The following is a 21926-nucleotide window of genomic DNA, read 5'->3' as shown; positions in this document are numbered from 1 at the left end:
GTCATAAAAAAGATATTAAATAATTTTTTATTAAAATTTGAAATGATGGATATCATTAAACTATTAAAATGTAATGCACGGTAAATATCATAGAAAAATGGCACTTCTCTCTAGTAAATATGAAATAATTCATTGCTAGTAAAATACTTGACATATAGAATAAATTATTAACTTAAAAAAAATCATACAGAATATATTATAGAGAAAAATCTGTAGCATATGTGTAGAAAGATCATAGAGTGGAGAAATGGCCTCCAAAGCAATTTAAGGTAGGTAGAAAATTCTCATACTCATCTATATCTTATCTATGAATAAATTACAATTATTGATATTGCAAAAAAAAAAAACTAACATTTCAAACAATATGCTTTAAAATTTTTATATTATGATTTTTTTAAAAAAAATAAATATAATGTTAAAATTTTAAAAAAATATTACAAATGTCTTTTCACATTGCAATATAAGTTACAAACTAATAAAAATGTGCAAATTTTAGGTATGTTTATATTGAGTTTTTGAAAAATCTTTGTAATTCTACTTGTAGATTTTACTCATTGGATTTTAATGCCAACATTTTATGAGAAAAAAATATATAAAATTGAGCTTAAGCATTACAAATTTAAGAATTTTAGTGGTAAGAATTTAAGTTGTGGCTGTGGAAACCACAACAGTTTAGTGGTAAGAATTCTAAGTTGTGGCCATGGAGACCAAAACGATCTCTCCCTTACGATTTTGAAGTGAGAGTCTTTCTTTTTATTATGCAAGATTTCGAAATGAGTCATATCCTTAGGATTTCAAACAAATCCATTAGAATTTCGAAGTGAGTCAAGTTCAAACAATTCCATATATATGGGACATTCCCTGAGAATGCGCAATCAATAATGGTCCAATTAAGGCCTACCAAATATCCTGAAAGTAACTAGTGGAAGAAGGATGATGACTATTGAGGACCATACCAAGAAAGCAAGAGTACTGTTTGGGCTCAAGCTTAAAATTCTAACACTTAAAAGTAAAAAAATGAACCAATTGTGCAAAATAAAAGCCAATATTAAAAGGATATCCATAAAAAATCAAAAACCTTCTGTAGGCAATGTAGAGATAGCTTCTTCAATTACCTGATAAAACATTTAAACATTGTTTGTTGGAAGATTCGATCAATACTTGCAAATTGGACTCATTGCCAAAACAATAACACATATTAAGCTCTACAGTCCTATGCTCCAATGTAGAGTAAAATCTCAAAAAATTTAACATATTTGATTTGCACCCTTGCACGCGAGACAGCCTCTAAACTATACAATTCACTAAGCTTCTCTTATATACATAGTGGTGCAAACCCACTTCTCAAACCAATGTGGGACAAATTCTTACTCCAAAGCTTTTCCCACTATTTTTCCAACTCAAATGGATCAATTTTGAGAACTAATTTCTTATTCATCCATTATTCGTTTTGTGCGTACTATATATCAATATGTTCTTCCGACTACGAAAAACCTGAATCCACTTTGAACCGACACAAATCGAAAGTGGACCCCACGTATATTTGTACTACAAAATAGCCACTAAAATTGTCATTTTATGCTAGTTTTCCAACAAATAATTATATATATATATATATATATATATATATATAATTAATTAATTAATAAATGTATATTACAACTTGTGCCGTTGTGCGTCACATCGGTTAAAAAAAAATGCTTACGCATCTGCGTCTGCGGAATTCTCTAGCCTCCGTCCACGACCAAACTCATGAACATAACGACCTTTAAAAACATGTTTTCTTCGAAATGGTCTACACTACATTCGACTCCCTTCCCATGCACCCTACCCCACCTAATTCCTTCCTTGCCGGCCATCATACATGGCATTCCTGAAACTTCTCGCTCGCCACCACAACCAACTCTCCACCCAAACCCGTCGTCTCTCCGTCGCCGCCGCCGCCGCCGTCCTTCCGGAGACCGCAATCTGGACTCCCGCCCCTCTCCTAACCGTCTCTCCCGCCGCGAGGTCCCTCTTCCACGTTGCAATCGACGTCTCTGATTCTCCTGAGCTCGCCGTGTCCCACACTAGGGCCGGGCAGTATCTCCAGCTCCGAGTCCCCCGCGTCGCCAAACCGTCCTTCCTTGCTATTGCTTCCCCGCCTTCCCTCGCCGCCGCCAGGGGCGTGTTTGAGTTTTTAGTGAAGAGCGTTCCCGGCTCCACCGCTGAGCTTCTATGTGATCTCCGACGAGGTGATATTGTAGAGTTGAGCCATATTATGGGGGATGGTTTCGACATCGATCGGATCTCTCCGCCAGAGAAGTTTCAGACTGTTCTAATTTTTGCCGCCGGATCTGGAATCAGGTGAATTATTCGTTGCCTTCAATTTGAAACCACTAGACAAAGTTCTTAAAAATTGAGCTAAGATTGTTCTTAGGGATAAATCTCCTGCGCAATTATTTATTTTTATTGTTTTTGCTCAATGATTTTGTTCATCCTTTCAGCATGCCAAGCAATCGGCCAGAAAAATACCTAGTTAGTTAGCTAAATAGATAGGATTGTCATGCTCTCAATACGTATAAGTGCAGTTATATTTGTATCTATATTTGCCATTTCCTTGTCTATGGAACGAGCATTTCATGATGTAGGCCAGTAACATATTCATATGTTAGTTCAAGAAATACTTGAGATGTGAAAAGTTATGTGTTTTCTGTATGAGATTCACATCTTCAGTTGCAAATGGATGTTGACTTCAATTGGAGTGGATACATGTATAGTTGTTTATTGCAATTAGAATTGTGAAAACTAGTCTGTTGTCAAAATTTGCTACTTTTTATTTTGCATAAGCAACAAAATAGTCCATTGTTGAAATTCCTTCATTCATTATGTTCCTAAAACAAAAACAAAAAAAAAATGAAAGATCTTGATGATTTTGGGAGTGTCAATGGAATTCTCTGGCTTATGTATTATCTTGAGTTGCGTAAATGCTGACTTATGTACTGCCTTGATAACAAAAAGTCTGGACCTTGATTAACTTTCACTTTTATTGATTTCTCTACTTCTTTAAACAAGATTCATGCTTCTCATGGTAACAGCTGGGAAAAAATTAGCAACGAACTGTTTAAGTGTTGGTGAGCGGAATCGTTAGGAGAATAGGGTGGCGAGAAAAAGGTTTTACTCATGGAATAAAGATGGAGTTCCTAGATGTTTTGAGTTGTATAGAAGGATAATAGGTCATAGAGGTTCATGATGCAGTAGAGTGGAACATGTGATCATTTTGAGGTGAAGAAATTTGCCAAGGCACTAGTAGGGCACAAAAGGCAAAGAGTAGTGAAAAAAGCAACTAGCTTGAAAAAGAATAAAAGTTTATAGATAGTTGGACCGTAAAACTAATTCTAATCCTACTAGGAATCATAAAACAAAATAAGCAAAATACTATCACTCCTTGTATTGTGCTTCTAAAGTCTAAAAAGAAAGAGCCAACGTTATCCCTAATCATCGTAGAAAAATAGCATAGATTCCTTTTATGATCTTGAATTTTCATATCTTTGCTAAACTTCTCTCTCTCTCTCCCCACCTACCTTCCCAGCGTCCCTGGTAATTTACTCTTCTCTACCTACTTGTTGTACACAGCCCAATTCGATCTTTAATTGAGGCAGGGTTTGGTGCTGACCAGAGATCTGATGTGCGATTATATTATGGTGCAGAAAATCTAGAGAGAATGGCCTATCAGGTACTTCCTTGGTGCTACTTACCATTTGGATAATTCTGTTTTTGTTTGCACTAAAGTTGCACCATTTTTTTGAGGTTTTGTATCTTTCATCTTTTATAGGATAGGTTTAAAAATTGGGAAGCTTCCGGAGTTGACATTGTACCAGTATTGTCTCAACCTGATGACACTTGGACTGGAGATTGTGGATTTGTGCAGGTAATTGCCATGTATGAAGAATATATGCCTGCATTGTCTTTTTAGCTGGTTTTCTTTGTCTGATTGCTGTTATAAACTTATAATGAATGTTATGCTACCCGGATGACCCAGCAAATTTAAGCTCATTTTGGACAAACAGTTTAAGTAAGTACTTTTCAATAAGCTCCATCAAATATGATCTAGGCAACATAAATGGGCTTGACATTTCAGCTGGTTTTTGAAAAGCTGTTAAACTTAAATGGGTTTGGAATTTCAACTTGTTTTGGAAAACTGTTTTCTAGATTGTTTCGACCATTTCCTTGAAATAGTTTATCAAAATAAGTTCAAAACAGGTTCTGAGAAGCCATAAGCTGCTTTCATAAGCTTATCTAAACACAATAAAAATGAGTAGATAATACAAATAAGCTGAACCAGACGGGGATTTAGACTTGTGTGATTTGGGTTGTGTTATGTGTTTTCTATTTCTCTATTCATTTTTTTTTAAGGAACATAACATTCTGATGCTGTCACTTTTGCAGGCTGCATTTTCCAAAGCCAAAAGAACTTTTAGCCCTCGGTCCACTGGTGCAGTGCTTTGTGGACGAAGACGAATGACTGAGGTTTGTAATTGTTCTATCTCAACTTGAAAGCTCTAGAGGATCTTCCTAAATATTTATTACTCAATACTTGTTTATATTGATTATTGAGTGTTCGTCTTAAGACACTGGAATTCACACTATCCGAAGTGTCAGAAATGTTCCTGACACTCGTTCCTTTTATAGCGGTTTGCTACTCTATTTTACATAATCTAGGATTCTTGATATCCTATGGTTTAATTAATATCAATCTGTAGAATAGATTATTTTTTCTTACTCTAGTCTTTCTTGATCTGTGTACGATTTTTTATTTTTATTTTTCGGAAAAAAAAAAAATAGAGCATCAAGTTTTTTCATTAGAGTAGAGAACATAAATTAACAACAGTTAGCTATTGAGTAAGAATGTTGTAGCGTCTCCTTAATGCTAGTTAGCAGGTAATAAGCATTAGGATTCAAGTTCGCTTTCCCATTGTGGGGCCTTCACATATCTTTAGGGTTTGGAACTGGAATTTCATGGTTGTTGGTAAGTGCTAAACATGGATGCTTGCTTGATTGTTTGTTTGTGTACTTTGTGTGTGCCATTTTATGTGACATATTGTTGGGTTAAGAAGAAAATGAGATGAGGAATGGGAGTTTATTTCTTAGGAGCTGCCTCTGTAATGGTTTTTGGTATAGTTTCTAAACTCGGTGAAGTAAAAACTTTTGTCATGAAAGCTATTTGCCTCTTGCAGGAGGTTACTTCTGTTCTTTTAGCAAATGGCGTCCCAGCTGAGAAGATTCTAAAGAACTTCTAACTTGAAATCGGAAGTGTTGCTTGTATTATATTTCTCGCTCACAACAAATCATTCAATTTGACCTGCTCTGAGGAGCAAGATTTTGCAAATGCGGTATACAAACACCCGAAGTCCTTGCCTGTTGCCTTCTGTAGCTGATGTACTGTACTTCAGAGGAGAAAGAGTAGATGAAGTTTTGTAGGGAGGTATGTTGTGCTCTCAAATTATTGATAGTAGCTTTCTCATTTTTCCTTTTTTGCCATTATTTATAATTACTAAAAGTGGCTATTTGGAAAGATGGTGCCCCAATATTCTTTGTACACAATCTATACAAATTCTTGTAGCCTAATTAGTTTTTTAGTATTGTATGGTTATGCGCTAGAAATTACATACACAGTTTCATGGAGAAAATTAATAAAAATTACATACATATAGTTTCATTCACTGTATTCCAAGCCTTTTTCGTGCATAATAGCTTTGCTAACAAGTCTATCGAGTGTCTTTTTTTTTTTTTTTTGGGCCGATCTAATTAAGAGACAAAGTGTTGGTCAGATTGGCTTTTTACCTCCCTTAAGAGAGGAGAGTGTACGGCTTAATTAATGGACAAAGTGCTGGCCAGATTGATTTTTCCATACGAGAGGGGTTCGAACTCCTTACCTCTTTTAAGAGACGAGAGTGTACGGTCATGTACGCTAATCAAACTGGTTTCAAGTGTCCTGTTTTGCTCTGTGAATGTGATCAAGTTCCATCCCAAGCATCTTTCTGTTTTGATTTTTCTATTTTCACACCATATAGAGAATCAAAGTCAAAGTCTGCTAGGAAATTAATTTGATGGAAAGTGAATAATGTTGTTGATATCTTTGAGAGAAATTGTTGTATGATGTTACTCCGTAATATTTACCTGAAATGATGTTTTTATTTATTTAAATACATTTTCATATCACACAAAAAAAAAAAGAGTAAATTCTATGCATACACATGTGCAGTAGCAGTGTGGACCTTGTGGTACCAACGTCATATGCAATTTGTGATTATTAGTAGGTTGACCATTTCAACCATCAAAATTGCCGTCATCATCGACATAGTCAACAATCTCGCACCTATTAACGCCGCAATTGCACTCCTAATTACTGCATTACTTTTTCTTATTTGAATTTTTAGGATACTTGTTTTCCACTTTTCCTTGCCCAAAGTAAAATTCTCTAGTCCTCAGGTCTTTACTCATCAGCTTGAGACACTGTTGTTTAATTTTGTGTCTTTATTTACAATTTATCTTTTGTGTTCTTATCCACAATCTATCATTCAGAAACAATCTGAGTTGTCTGTGTTGGTGCCTACCATTCCTACCATGCACTTTTTAACACTATACGATGCACTTTTCAAACCTATACTGTACATTTTTGTCAATTTAGAAATGCATTGCACTTAGGAACACATTTTAGAGTTTATAATTTTGTTTATTGGTTTATTTTAGTATTTTGCTTTTTAATTTGGTTAATGGATTTACTTTTTATTGCTTAGGTTTTAGTATTTATTTATTTTTGTTTAGGTTTTAGAATTCTTATAGAAATGCACTCTATATTGTTAAAAATTACACTCTAAATTATCATAATGTCACTATTCTTAGTTTTCTTCTAGTTTATGGGTTCACTTTTTATTACTTAGACGTTAGTATTTATGGTTTTGGTTTAGGATTTTTTTTTTCTGTGTTTAGATTTTAGAATTCATTTAGAAATGCACTCTATATTGTTAAAAATTGTACTCCATAGTGTTAAAATTACACTTTCAAAATTGAAGAAAATTATAATAATGACACCGTATATTCTCTTACATTGCACCAAATAATTCATTAGATTGTTTCAAATGAACAATTGCGATTGATTCTTATTTTTCTTCTGGGAACAAGTAGTTCTCATGTGAGTAAGCAAGTATGTGTGTAAGATGTTGGATCAAATGAGAACTGCCACCTAAGTAAAAATTGTGGACCAATTATGACCATTAATTTGAGATGATCAACGATAAAAGAAAATGCGATGACATTTATATTTTAAATTTAAAGTACATTGTGCAATAACTATATGTGTAATTGCTAATATGTAATTGTGCAATGTCAAGTTATATAATGCACTCGTAGTTGTTATATAATGCGCTTTCTAAATCTTAATTTGAGTGCATATTTACCTATCAATGGATAATAACTATTTCTTGTTACATATTCACATTTTTCACAAGGTGCATGGTTCTCACCATAAGTAATTATCTTTTCTTTTTTTTTTAAAAAAAAAAAAACTAATTAGAGATTGTTACATTTAATTTTAATTTTTAATCCATTTTTACTCTATTAACGTAACAATCTCTAATTAGTTTTTTTTTTTTTTAAAAAAAAAGAGATAATAATGCTAGATCTTTTTACAAAAATCATCACTCCATAATATGACATGACAAGTTATAATTGTTTTACATTATAATAACTCGTAGTTCTTGCTTATTAATGGACTAATTCTACCACGGGTTAGAAAAAGAAATCCACGAAATAAATAAATACAAATAAAATTTAATGAAATAGTCATATACTCATATATATCGAGAAGGGATTATTTGGAGCTAAGTACTAAGTAGTAACCCATACGGCATAGGTTTATATAGACCGTGGACTTGCTGTTTTTTTTTTTTTTTTTTTTTTGAAAAAGACTTGCTGTTATTATACTTGAATTGAATTGTATATATATACCACTAAATAACTGCTATCCTTAACCACCCCACGCCATAATTCATTTCACGTACGCCCATACTTTTTTTACTTTTTCTCTTTACAAAAGCAATGTTTTCTTCTTTAGATCTAAAACTCGAACGATTTCGATTCCAATTTTGATTCAGTTTAGTTTTTGCGGGTATGGGAAATCTCGTTCCGTGCTGTAGTTTAACTCCAAGAATGTGCGCCGCCACCGCTAAGGCGGTGAGGGTGATCGTACCGGGCGGCGGAATCCGGCAGTTCTGTGAGCCGGTGAAGGCGGCGGAGCTCATGCTCGAACACCCCGGCTACTTCTTGATAAATTCCACGTCCATGAATGTGGGGCGGCGGTTCTCGGCGTTGTCGGCGGATGAGGATTTGGAAATGGGGAATGCGTATGGCATGTTCCCGTTGAGGCGCGTGAACTCGGTGGTCACGGCGGCGGACATGGCCGTGCTCTTGGAGATGGCGGCGCCTGACTCCACCGCCAAACGGATCGTTGTGAGAGTGTCGCCGGAAAATGGGTCGTCGGAGGTGGAGGCGGCGCCGTCGTTGGATTTGGTGTTTGAAGGGTTTGCGGAGCAGGAGATGAAGTATAGATTATCGTCGTCTCGGTCAAAGCGGCCATTGTTGGAAACAATCGTGGAAGAATCGGTTCCCGCTTGTTAGTATAAAAAATGCGCAATTGTCGGCACATACTACTCTATGCAAACTTATCTTATCTATGAATATCGCTCGTAAATGGTTAGTCCTGATGTGATAATTGTATGTTTAGATAGTTATTTAATGTTTGTGATGACATTTTATTTTATATACTATGTAATTCCATTATTGGATGAGGTACAAATATAAATATATTTTTGAGTTAATGCCCGATTTCTTCACTCGATTTTTAAGATTTCACCGCTCTGATTCTTAACTACTTTCAAACTTACTCAATTTTATCCTCAATTATGTAAATTTTTACCTAAAATGGTCCCTCAACTATTAGGATTTCATCACTTTCATTATCAACTATCAAAGTTGCTCAAGTTAGTCCCTAACTATGCAATTTCTTTTTACCTAAAATGGTCCATCGATTATTAGAATTTCACTACTTTGATCCCTCGACTATTAGGATTTCATCACTTTGGTCATCGAATTTGAAAGTTGCTCAATTTAGTTCCTAACTATGCAAATGTTCTACACAAACTGTTGAGAACAGTTCTAGATCTGGTCCAAGACGAACTACTGTAGGTAATTTATTAAAACCATTGAATTCGGAATATGGTAAAGTAGCTCCCGGGTGGGGAACGACTCCTTTGATGGGTGTGGCAATGGGACTATTCTTTAACCTAAAATGCAAGTCTATTGTGGATTCAGAGACCTTTTTGGAGAGTCGAGGACCAAAGTTGTGAAATCCTAATAGTCGATGACCAAAGTGGTGAAATCCTAATAGTTGAGGGAGCATTCAAGTAAAAATTGCATAGTTATGGACTAGTAAGCAACTTTGGTAGTCGATGACCAACGTGGTGAAATCATAATAGTCGAGGGACCACTTTAGGTAAAAATTGTATAGTTGGAGACGAAATTGAGTAAGTTTGGAAATCGAGAATCAAAGTGATGAAATCCTAATAGTCGTTGGACCAAATTGGGTATTAACTCTATATTTTTTGTATAATAATAATAATTGTATTAACTCTATATTTTTAATGTTTATTATTGCCCCTTTTTAATGATGAGATATTTGCCAAAGACCTTGTGGTCAAACGACATGAAGTGATTCCTCCAAATGGAAAGTCATGGGAACGATATTGACTCGTTGGGAGTGATATTGACTCGTTGGGTTTCGGTAGGTTGAGAAAGTATATATGGACATTAGATTATAACTAATTAATTAAAGTCAATAGTACTAAAAAAATGATGATTATAACTAATTAATAAATACTTTTTTTTTTCAAAAAGAATTTGATAACTGAATTATTGAAAATTTTTATTGACGACATTGTCTTCGGACCTAAGTCAAATAAATTTTGCCACTTTGGTAACAGCAGGAAGAGTCAAAGAGGGCTTGTGACTTGTGTGGACATACAAAAATGATGAAGAAATTGCATAACTATTTCAGACATCTTTTTGTGAAGTTTCTTAGCTTCCACTTCATATTTACTTTTGCAGTATGGCACAAGTCCAAAAATTATTCAAATTAAATTAAAGCTGCGATGATTTGCATAAAAAGAGGATATAACTTTGTAAATCTCACACATATCATCTCCACCTCATTATTAGAAACTTTTAAACTTCCAATCATATGTTTCATTTCATCATAAAGTAAAAAATAAAAAAGTAAAGTAAAGCGCGCAATTTATAATCTCATCTTCTAATTAAGTAACCTTTGAAGCAATTGGAAGTAGTAAATTCTTGATACTCTTGGTGGATAATGATTAATGGATACAATGCTCAAGTGTGAACATTTTCTAACGCGTTTGGTCGGATGGAATTAAAATTCCATTCTCACTTAATCTCCATCTAATTTCGAAGGCAACTAATTCTTTCATTTGGTCGGAAAGAATTGCAATTTTACAGAATTACAATTCCCTCATTTTTATGGAATTAGAATCCCATTTCCCCCAATGGGATTTTAATTCCATGGATTTGTTGAATAAAAAAGATAATCCTAAGAGAAAAATATTCCACTATTTTTCTAATTAAAAATAGAGAATGTTGTTCTTGAGCAATAATCATTCTAGACAAACTCTCAAGTATTTACATTTGATATGTGTATATAGCGTATTTGTCTATATTTTGAACAACAAAATGTTCGTTGATGGTGGGTGTGTTGTATAATGTTCATTCTGTGCATCGCTTTAGATTGCCCAACCTCAAGGGATCATAGTGCCCACTGTGCATAAGGAGCCCCCTCATTGATATGTGTATTTAGCGTATTTGCCTAAATTCCGATTTAAATTGCCCCAACCCCAAGGGATCATGGTGCCCACTGCGCACAACGAGGCCCCCTCAACTTGAGAAGTTGCCCCCACATTAGACTCGATCCCTGATCTCTTCTCCTAAACTTCACTCCTGTGACTATTTGAGGTGCCCATGCTGGCACATCCATTTTTTCCTTATACATCTCTCTTGTTGTTGCAGGGTCTTCACTCTTCATCACCACCTCAACTTCCCTATAACTCATTTCTTGATTAATCAAAGACCCTTGTTCAAGTTGTCCATGGGGCCTATTTTAAGGACAAAGACGATGACCTAGTACGTGTCCCTAAAAACGCTCATTGCATGCTTCTAGAAGGCTGTGATATATCGTTTGATCCATTCAAGTCAGCTAGCTATAGGAAAACATTATTTGTATTGACTTCATTGCTCATCCAAGACTTGCTGACTTCATTATATCAGTAGACTTGACGATGGATGCTTATACTATGGAGTGGTCATTCTCATGCAGACATGCAGTTTAATTTTAGAAATTGCTAATTTTCGTCAAATATTTTACTGACCGGTATAAAATAAAATACAATAATAATATGAGTAATCATTTTGGTTGTGCTTTTTTAATGAGTTTTTTTTTATAAATATTTTTTATAGCTTTAGCAGAAAGCATGGTTGCAGTAGGCGCTAGGCGCTAGTCGGGCGGTAGACTAGCGCCTAGCGCCTAAGCGGTCTAGGCGGCGCCTAGGCGGTATCTAGGCGGCGACCTATAAAAATAAAAAATTAATTCATCTGTGTGGGTGTTTGTCATATTATATATATATATATATATATATATATATATATATATATATATATATATCTTACTTCTCTTACTTATATAAATAAATAAATTTAAATATATATAAATATAATAATAAAATTAACAAGGCCGACTCGCTCGAGTTAACTCGGCTAACTCTGCCGAGTTGGGCGAGTTAACTCGGCCAAATTCGACCTAGTCGGCCGAGTTAGGCGCTAGGCGGCCTCCTAGGCGGCCGGCCACCTAGGCGGACGCCTAGGGAGCAATTCGCCTCGGTCTAGGAGCGCCTAGCGCCTAGGCGGTCTAGACGGGGATTTTTGCAACAGTACCAGAAAGAGTGAGAGAAATGAAAAAAAAAAATCTATTTTTTTGAACCAATGGTGTTGCCCTAAGTATCACGATTACTTCATATTTATTGATTATTCGCGAATGTTGAGCATAATATATATATATATATATATATATATATATATATATATATATATATATAATATTATTTTATTTTATTAATATTTGTTACTTCTTCCTATTCTAACATTATTTTCGTGAAAATCGGAATGCGTAATTGAGGATGGGCGGGGACCCTGCATATTGGTAGTTAGGATCGACTTTTGACTCTTTGAGGCTTCAGATCAAATTGGTCCCAAGCTGCAATCTAACATCCTACGGACGTGACCAAAGGTTCAAATGCCGTCCCAATTGAAAAAATACTCCGTACATAAACTCCCACTTGTTACTTTAAGGGTGTGTTTAGAAAGAAGAAAAATGACTCCTGCACAATATTTTCTGGAAAATGAGTCATTTTTCGGAAAATAGATTCATTTCTCATATTTAGATGTATTATGAAAAATTGTCTTTGTGTGTTTTGTTCATTTTATGAAAAATGAGTAGAATTGTATAATTATATATTTTTATTATTTTATTTAAAATATTTATAATAATATAAAAATAATATTTTTAAGTAAATAAAATTATTAAAAAAAAAATTAAACTTCCCCCCATCTGGTTTTCGGCGGAAACCAGTTGTTTTGGCTTCCCGGCAAAAACCAAAGCCTGTGGCGATGCAGAGTATCATTTTCCGTCATTTTTGGGCTCATTTTCCTCAGTCAACGGAAATCATTTTCCGTTGACTGGGTTTTTCAAGAGTAGCCAAAACATGAGAAACTCGAAAAATAATTTCCATAAATTATTTTCCGGGTTTCCAAACACACCGTACCCTAAGTTCTACTCCATCTCTTAATGTATACACTTTTTCTGAAACTCACATGATAAAAAATTGAAAATATCCTTTTTTTTTTTTAATATGTAAATGCAAGAGCATAAAACACTTCCAGTATGCAATAGCTAGGCAAACCCATACATTCAGATAAGGGCATATGTGCAACGGGTAGATCAGTCAGTTTCTAGAGGACAAATTTGGGTGGTTTCGCCGGTAAGGCCTGTTTTTTAGGTGGGATACATAAAGAAGACGGAAATTAGTGGGATACAAATATGGGCAACACTACACTGTAGGATGCATGTTGTCCTTTTTGAACATGCATCTTAAGAATGCATTGTTATCTTTTATAATATTTGTTTCAAATTAGAATACTGTACATTGTACTTAGAGAATACGAAAAGAATACCGTATATAAATACAAAATAATAAATACGTAGTTATGTATTTATTTTTTGAAATATAAGGATAAAAAAATACCTAAATAGTGGGTCTAAGACCAACAACCCTAATTTTACTCCATCCCAAGACTATTATCGACGGTAAAACTTCATCCCAAAACTTACGCCCTACGCTGCCGGCGAGCGTGCCGTCGGCCACCGCCCACCGCATTATTATTATACACTAATTACACATTATTGTTAATTTTATTTAATTTTTCTCATAATTATGTAATAATTAGTACATTCTAATTAACTAACAACTATGCATTATAAATGATTCAGCATTTAATGAGGTTAACAACAATACTATTTTTTTCTCCTTATATATATATACCATCTTTTTTTTGGCTTTTAACTACAATAATGTACACATACATCTTTTTTTCATTTAAACTACAATACTGTACATATACACATATCATACATTCATTTTATACCTTTTAACTATTTTTTTTTTGGAAAAGCTAACATGCATTCGCAGAATACATTTGTTTTTAAGCAAACATGCATTCTAGGGAAGTACTTTGCCCATCTTTGTTCCCTTTTCAAAAGCGGCCTATTTTTGTATCCCAACCAAAAAACCAGCCCAACCGTGTTTATGACTCGACAAATTGTGAATAGGATAAGGGCATATGCATTGTGAGAATCATAAACACGGTAGGGCCTGCTTTTTAGGTAGGATACAAAAATAGGCCGGTTTTGAAAAGGTAACAAAGATGGGCAAAGTACTTTCATGGAATGCATGTTTGCTTAAAAACAAATGCATTCTGCGAATGCATGTTAGCGTTTCTTTTTTAAAAAAAATAGTTAAAAGGTAGAAAATGAGTGTAGGATACCTGTATGTGTACAATATTGTAGTTTAAATGAAAAAAAGAAAAAAAGATGGTATATATATGTATAAGGAGAAAAAAAATGATTGCAAACAATTAAGAGGAAAATTAAATATAATTAACAATAATGTGTAATTAGTGTATAATAATAATGAGAACTAAATGTTTAATAATTACATGTTTACTACAATTTTTTCTACTTATTACGTAAACAATTAAGAAATAAATAGAATAATAATATGCTTGCAAAAAAAAAAGTGATAAATTGTTGTATTCATATTTATGATTCAGTTAGGCGGCGGCGCGGTGGGCGGCAGGGCGGTCGCACGGTCACTGGCAGCAGCTAAGTTTGGGGATGAAGTTTTATCATTCACAATAGTATTGGGATGGAGTAAAATTAGGGTTGTTGGTCTTAGGTCCACTATTTAAGTATTTTTATCCTAATATTTCAAAAAATAAATACATAATTACGTATTTATTATTTTGTATTTACATACGGTATTCGTATTCTCTAAGTACAATGTATAGTATTTTAATTTGAAACAAATATTATAAAAGATAACAGTGCATTCTGAAGATGCATGTTCAAAAAGAGAAACATGCATCCTACAGTGTAGTATTGCCCATATTTGTATCCCAATTATTTTCGTCCTATTTTTGTATCCCACCTAAAAAGTAGGCCCAACCGGCGAAACCAGAGGGCCACTGGTCATCTCATCTAATGAGTCACCATAATTTACATCTTCATAATATTGTTGGGTCTAATGTTGAGCACGTTGGGACGAGAGATTTCGTCTTCAGTGGTCAAGTAAGTGCATATATATTCAGTAACATTGCATTTAATATAATGTCAATGACTGAAGCGAATTTGTTCAGCCGAATACATGCATGCATGCAACTTTGGAATTTGCAGTATAATTGAATTAGCTTTAATTGGCGAACAAATTTAGGTGAGCCTTTGAACTGATGGTATCATTAAACTGCACTTAAACTAGCACGCTGATGCACTAAAGCAACGCTTGGCCTGCATCATGGACGGAATGGGCCATTTAATTTGCTTCAAAATCCAAAGCGTTCCCCTCAAAATACTCGCATGCATGCATGCTTTCATTATATGCCACTTAACACATCTATATATATACCTCCCTCAATGTAACATATTGCACACCATTCTCACTAGCAGCTAAAGAGCATCCTAAAATCTTTAACTAAACGTAGAACATTTAGATCATCACAAGTTTGAGCATGGGAGGCGGTGGAAAAGAAGGTGGCGGTGGCGAAGGAGGAGGGGCTAAAGGTGGGGTTTCTGGAGGAGTCGGTAGCAAGGGCGGCGGCACTTCTGGTGGAGTTGCCAAAGCTGGCGGCAATGGGCCAGCTGTGGTGGTTGCTCCCGGCGGAGGTGAGCGTGGGCCAGGAATGATGGTTGCTCCGGGAGGAAAAGGAGAGCAAATTCCTAGGGAGGCTTTTGAAAGTAATCCTAAGGGCTACTTTGCTGGTCTGCATGCCGCTCAGAAGGAAGGCTAATTAACAACAATAATATTATTATTAATAAAGTTTGAGGTCTTGTTGGACTAGAATATGATGACTAGTTATGGTTTATGAAATTTTAATGTAGTATTTTCATTGAGAATCATGGTGCATTTTTAATCATTTTGGGCAGCAGCCCTGTTCCAACTTCTAAGAAAGTTCTACTATGTGATTCTTAAATTCTACCCCATCAATTATACTTCATTACGTTGCAAGTATGAATATGACATTTTCATTTTGGTCCAAGAAAAGTTGTTCACATCTAAGATTTGTGAAATGGAATAAAAGTTGGGAGTACAGTACTATTTTCCTTCTAAGATGGCATGCAGGGTGATTGCTAAAAAAAAGGGAGATACACATTAACTAACACTAACATCACAACTTAAATATTTATTGAGTATTTCTAAATTCATTAATTTTTGTTAAAAGTTAATAATTTTTTGAACAAAGAAGATAAGACTATAGGATTGAATTCACTCTTCAAGAAATTACTTGTCCAAACCCAATAGCTTTAAATAAATTTGTATCATATATCATGTCATTTTTCTACAAGTTGCAAATATAGTTCCCAATATCTTCGTCATGTTGGATTTGAGAAAGGAAGTAAAATTGCAAATTAAAATGTGTTCGGCAATCATGGCCTACAACTTATGGCTAAGCTATTAATTGTTTTGGATTGATCAATTAATTTAATTGTGTTCTAAAACGACTCATCCAAAGTGTGTTTCTATAATATGGCGTTCCATTTATTTCTACTGCATGAAATGCTTATTTTAGTTTAAGTTACACATAAAATTCTTGTTTATTTACACATTTTTTACTCCCATTTTATACTCCTTATGATTTGGCATGCTTTAATTGCTCAATTTAGTAAGGGGCATGATGTTTATCCGTTCATTTTTTTCTACTCCAATCAAATTTGAACAGAAGTGGGTGCAAAAATTGGGAGTAAGGTTTTGAGGATACATTAAGTATTTTTCTTTTTATTAATCCTCATCCATAGCTCTTCAAGGTAAAATGTGACCATTATTATTATTATTATTATTATTATTATTATTTAATCTTTATTATTATTATATTTTCAATATAAATATTACATTTGATCTTGACCCAACCTATCTTACAAAATGTCTATGAATTCGTAAAACGGTATCATAAAATTCTTTGTCAATGCAAATATGTAAAGTCTTTGGGCGAATAAAAAAAAAAGGCTCCTCTAGTCAAATTACAACCATAATTCCAAGAATTATTCCAGTTCCAATACTCTAGAGATTAAAAAAAAAAACTGAAAAACTCATTGAAATCAACACTTTGTATTGCAATCCTACCATTTAGGATCTTTGAATTCAAAAGATGATTCCCAAAAGGTTGAATCCCCAATTTCAAAGAGTCATCACACCCCAATCATGGTAACTCTTAAACACAGAGGCTAGACCTTTACTTACGGGAGTTACTGCGCACAAAGAGCTCCATTACTTTGAGAGATTGCTCATTTATTGTGACTGGTTAAACTCGATTCTAGATCATTGTTCTTATATTTTACCACTGGAATCAATTGAGATGCCCATGCGGGCGTATGAATCCAAAACATGACTCTAGATTTTGATATAATAACTATTTTGGTGACGTTGCATAGTTCAAGAAAATTAAAAATCAACTAAATTTTATAATAAAACACTTACAAAATGAGACTCTCATGTTTATCTGTTTCTTTTCAATCAAATGGTAAACAAAAAACCTTTTAACAAAAACTATAAATTATTTTCAAAAAAATAACTTCATATCTTCCTCTCATTCTCAATGATCAAATATCAACATAATTAAGGGTATAGAAATTGAAATAGTTATACCATATAGATTTAATATTTGTACAAAAAAAATCAACAGATCCATAACCACAATTAAAATGGCATCAGATTCACATAACAATAAAAATGAACTTTGCACATGAGTAGTGTTATAAATGTCTTTAATTAACACACCTGAACATCAGTGCCATCTGCACTTAATACCACTTAAATTGAATATTTGTTTGAACTAAAATTAGAATTTAAGAAAAGCAATACATGGTGAAGCAAATTTGTTCAGCGGAATACATGCATGCATCTTTGGAATTCGCAGTATAATTGAATTAGCAAACAAATTTCGGTGAGCCTTTGAACTGATGGTATCATTAAACTGCACTTAAACTAGCACTACTATGTACTAAAGCAACGCTTGGGCGGCATCATATATATATGGACGGAATGGGCCATTTAATTTGCTTCAAAGTCCAAAGCGTTCCCCTCAAAATACACGCATGCATGCTTAGCTTCCATTATATGCCACTTAAACACTGATCTATATATATATCCCTCCCTCTATATAACATAATGCACACCCATTCTTACTAAGAATTGAAGAGCATCCTAAATTCTTTAACCAAACGTAGAACAGATAGATATTCACTAGTTTGACCATGGGAGGCGGTGGAAAAGGAGGTAACGGCGGCGGAGGAGGGGCTAAAAGTGGTGGTTCTGGAGGAGGCTCTGGCAAGGGCGGAGGCACTGCTACTGGTGGAGGAGCCAAAGGTGGTGGCGGTAGCGGCGGCGGTGGCACCACCACCAAGGGGAGTGGCGGAGGTGAGCGTGTGCCCGGTATGATGGTTGCTCCCGGCGGAGGAGGAGAGCAAATTCCCAGGGATGCTTTTGAAAGTAACCCTAAGGCCTACTTTGCTGGTCTGCATGCCGGTCAGAAGGATGGGTGATTAAGAAGAAGAAGAAGAAATAATAACAATAATATTAATAAAGTTTGTGGTCTTCTTAGTCATGGTGTATGAAATTTTAATGTATTCTCATTGAGAAAACATATGGTAATACAAAAAAGAAATTAATTCATATCGACCAACAATCCTTAATTATATACTTGTCTTTATGTTAATATTATAAAAAAGAAATTAAACCTTGAATCCTTAAACAAAGTCCAAATTAAATTCAACCTACATAGATTAATAAAATTAAAATATTCAAATTCTAAAATTACTACAAATATCCAAAGTTTCAAAGTTTCAAATTTCAAACAAAAATACATAATAATAAAATGTCCAAACACTTTAAACTGTTTCATACACTTTCAAAGTCCAAGGTCCAAATATAAGTATATAACAAAACAAATGAACTTCATTTTAAATTTTAATTTCTTCGCCGGAGAATTTCTCCTCATCTCCGCCCCCGAACCCGCCCCGTCGAGGCGGGGATCGGTTTTCCCCGTTGGGAGGGGGGGGGGTTGAATTGACATCCCTACTTGCAACAAGGTTAGTTGTAACAAGTATTATTAAAATTATGAATTTATATTTTCTGTGAAGTACTTATTATTGTATTTTGCAACGTATGTGGAATTGCCCGCATTCATGACGTTCTGTACCCATACACGTGGTACGAGCTTATCGCGACCAATTGGATTGAGTTAGTGCAAGCAAAGTGAGTCATTATAATGTTAATTATGTTTATATTTTACAATTATAACAGATATTTACATAGCATAATATAAATAAAATTTTAACATAACGACATTTTAATTTGTTTTTAAATTTAATTCCACTCAATACGATAACGTTTAGTATTAAAATTACGTCGCCAATAATTTCAATATAATTTCATTATATGTATTTCTATAATTTAATACATTCAATACAATCATCTTTGATACATTTAATACATTTTTTTTTTCTAGAAAATTCTACATTGCATGCGCAACATTTGACTCCAATCACTATTTTGCTCCATTGTCGGTCGGTAGGAATTGAAATTACCGTTGAGAGCATGCACTTCACTACGGGAACTTCAGATTTTATCTTAATAAAGAAAAAAGATTTATACATTCTAAATCATCTTAATAAAAAAATACAATTTAACTTTAAAGTGAACAACTGGGATATAGTCCAGAGGTACTATGGGGTAGTTTTCCACTTCAATTTTTTGGGTTATTTGAATACTCTCCTTGTCAACATACTTGGTAAATAAATATATAATAACATATTTTGTATTATAACTTTGATATTTAATTACAAGATATATAGTATAAAAAGAAGATAATGGACAAATCTAGTTAATATAATTAATTAATGAATTTGAAGATAATGGAAAATCTAGTTATATATAATGTGGTCAACATGCCGAAAAAAATAATAATAGCAAATGCATTTCTGACACTGAAACGCATATCTCAAATGATCTTTTCTTATTTTTGTCCCAATTTTAAAATCTTCACATTTTTGTCCACTCATCTATTTCCCTTCACATTTCAGTCATTGACCCCAAAAACAATATGGCTAGCAAGGGAGGTCAAGTAAAAGAAGCCAAAGGGGTTGTTGAGGGGTACCAGAATCACTACCTAAATGAGCACGTCGTACAAGAAACACTACTATTGATTTCTTATTTGTAAATTCTAATAAGTTGTATAATTAGTCGGACATGCATCGCTTTTTATTTTGAAGTTACAATATTTTTTCAAAGCATTATGTCAAATGTTGAGAATTCATAAGAAAATTATGAGCAAAAGAAAAATATTACTTTAATATAGTATTGACATCAATGAACATAGTGGCGGACTCACCCACCACTAGTTGAGACCTACCATAACCATAGTGAAAGGGTAACGGATTAATTTTTTTTAAACATAAACATATATTTGAAATGTAAAAATATTCATCCTTCCTCTAGTGAATTCAATTTCTTCCTCAAAAACATAAAAAGTTGAGGATTTTGGACTCATCTGCCTACAAGCATTTTCCTACCAAAACCATCATTATATTTAGTTCTCACTTACACCACACAATTGAGTCAAATAATGCAGCATATAATAACTATCTATATTTATTATTATTTATTTATATTTATAAGCCAACCGATTTCATCCCAAGTTATTCAAGTGAGATCATTCATTTCAAATGGTACAATATTTAATAAAAATTAGTATAATTAACATTACTCTTTAAGAAAAAAAAATGTTTAATTTAATTGTTTTTTGGGGGACAATTTAAGTTGGGGAGACGTTTAATTAGAAACCAAATGCAAACCAACATGATTGGCGTGGTGGCTCAACACCTTGTCCCTTAAGCATGAGGTTAGGAGTTTGATCCTTACCCATGTGAATGGAGCAGACCACACGAACTGACAGTTGGTACCGAGAGTTAGTCTTCTGGCTACTGGCTGGAAGGATACTAACCAACCCAGCTTTCCTAAAGATTTTTTTTTTAATTTGTTTTTTCTAGTAATCTTTTCTCTATGGAGATCAGCTCTCATTTCATTTATTCATTGGGTTAGTTGGTGACGGGAAGATCTTGACTGCATGATTATATATATACACATATATCATCAAATGCACTTTGAAACTTTGTTTAGTGTGTAAGAATGGCACTAGTTCGGTTCTGCTTCCGAATCGCCAGTTTACGGTTTCACTTTGCATTCACACTTTTTTTATTTTATTTATTTATTTATTTATTGTAAATTTTATTGTCAAATATAGCTTTTCTATTTTTTATTTTTTATTTTTGGTTTGGCACCAGAACCAACCGGTTTCGAGCTGAGACCTTTTTGGTTCCGATTTTGAGCCGTAACTGTCTGTACGGTTCTGGTTGGTTCGATTCCTACAGTATTCGATTCGGTTTGAACTAAACTGCGGTCATCCATGCATGCTCAAAGTTTGTAAAATTTACGAAATTTTCATTGCATTTTTTCCCGTTTATTTTCAAGACATTTATCATCCCCGATCGATTGCTAGCATTAGTTTGCATTATATTTAATTAGAATCATATGAGAACCAAATGTTAGATAAGAATTGCGAATCAATTCTAGTCGTTGATCTAGGACGATTAACGGTGGTAAAATAAGGGGAAAAAACGCAATAACATTTTGATAAATATTTCAAACTTAAAATGTATCATGTAACAACTACAAGTGTAATATAATCCTTGGTATGTAATGGTGGAATTATTTTGTTTTGGGTGTAGCCCTTGTTTTCACCGTCGGACGACACAGTGACTAATCCCCTGGCCGGATTTTATGTAATGGTGGAATGTACCTTTACATATTAGCAATTACACTTATAATTGTTGCACAATATTTTTCTAAAAAATCTAATTTTAAATATATGTTTACATATCAACAATTACATGTCTCGTCTCTTAAAAAAAAAAAAAAAAAAAAAAAAAAAAAAAAAAAAAA

At 33.9% G+C, this 21926-nt stretch overlaps 3 protein-coding genes across 4 annotated transcripts; all 3 read left to right on the top strand.

The window, feature by feature from the left end:
• Positions 1-1778: 1778 nt before the first annotated feature.
• Positions 1779-5707, top strand: LOC116024031 (fruit protein pKIWI502-like). Of its 2 annotated transcripts, XM_031264935.1 has the most exons (6): positions 1779-2346; positions 3572-3579; positions 3690-3715; positions 3815-3910; positions 4429-4509; positions 5217-5707. In XM_031264935.1, the coding sequence occupies exons 1-6, from the start codon at positions 1865-1867 to the stop codon at positions 5277-5279; spliced, it is 756 nt and encodes a 251-aa protein (XP_031120795.1). In that variant the 5' UTR covers positions 1779-1864; the 3' UTR covers positions 5280-5707. The 2 variants fall into 2 exon arrangements, with proteins under 2 accessions (XP_031120795.1, XP_031120794.1); XM_031264934.1 differs by lacking the exon at positions 3572-3579 and having other exon boundaries at positions 1782-2346; positions 3616-3715.
• Positions 5708-8033: 2326 nt separating this feature from the next.
• Positions 8034-8856, top strand: LOC116026200. The gene has a single exon (XM_031267669.1). It carries the CDS (start codon positions 8152-8154, stop codon positions 8656-8658), a length of 507 nt encoding a protein of 168 aa, XP_031123529.1. The 5' UTR covers positions 8034-8151; the 3' UTR covers positions 8659-8856.
• Positions 8857-18181: 9325 nt separating this feature from the next.
• LOC116025487 (glycine-rich cell wall structural protein 1.0-like) lies at positions 18182-18469 on the top strand. Its single transcript, XM_031266719.1, has one exon. It carries the CDS (start codon positions 18182-18184, stop codon positions 18467-18469), a length of 288 nt encoding a protein of 95 aa, XP_031122579.1.
• Positions 18470-21926: the final 3457 nt, after the last annotated feature.

This window comes from Ipomoea triloba, chromosome 7 (genome assembly GCF_003576645.1).
Source record: "Ipomoea triloba cultivar NCNSP0323 chromosome 7, ASM357664v1".
In the NCBI taxonomy this organism is placed as follows: domain Eukaryota; kingdom Viridiplantae; phylum Streptophyta; class Magnoliopsida; order Solanales; family Convolvulaceae; genus Ipomoea; species Ipomoea triloba.
Note: the sequence above shows the minus strand (reverse complement) of the source record. Positions and strands in the feature narration are given on the sequence as shown.

What these genes read in the sequence shown, in the direction of transcription:
- LOC116026200 (XM_031267669.1), top strand. Translation starts at nt 8,152, where the DNA reads ATGGGAAATCTCGTTCCGTGCTGTAGTTTAACTCCAAGAATGTGCGCC.
- LOC116024031 (XM_031264934.1), top strand. Translation starts at nt 1,865, where the DNA reads ATGGCATTCCTGAAACTTCTCGCTCGCCACCACAACCAACTCTCCACC. An exon ending in GCCGCCGGATCTGGAATCAG is followed by an intron (nt 2,347 to 3,615) that starts GTGAATTATTCG and finishes TGTTGTACACAG; the next exon opens with CCCAATTCGATCTTTAATTG. An exon ending in TAGAGAGAATGGCCTATCAG is followed by an intron (nt 3,716 to 3,814) that starts GTACTTCCTTGG and finishes CATCTTTTATAG; the next exon opens with GATAGGTTTAAAAATTGGGA.
- LOC116025487 (XM_031266719.1), top strand. Translation starts at nt 18,182, where the DNA reads ATGGGAGGCGGTGGAAAAGGAGGTAACGGCGGCGGAGGAGGGGCTAAA.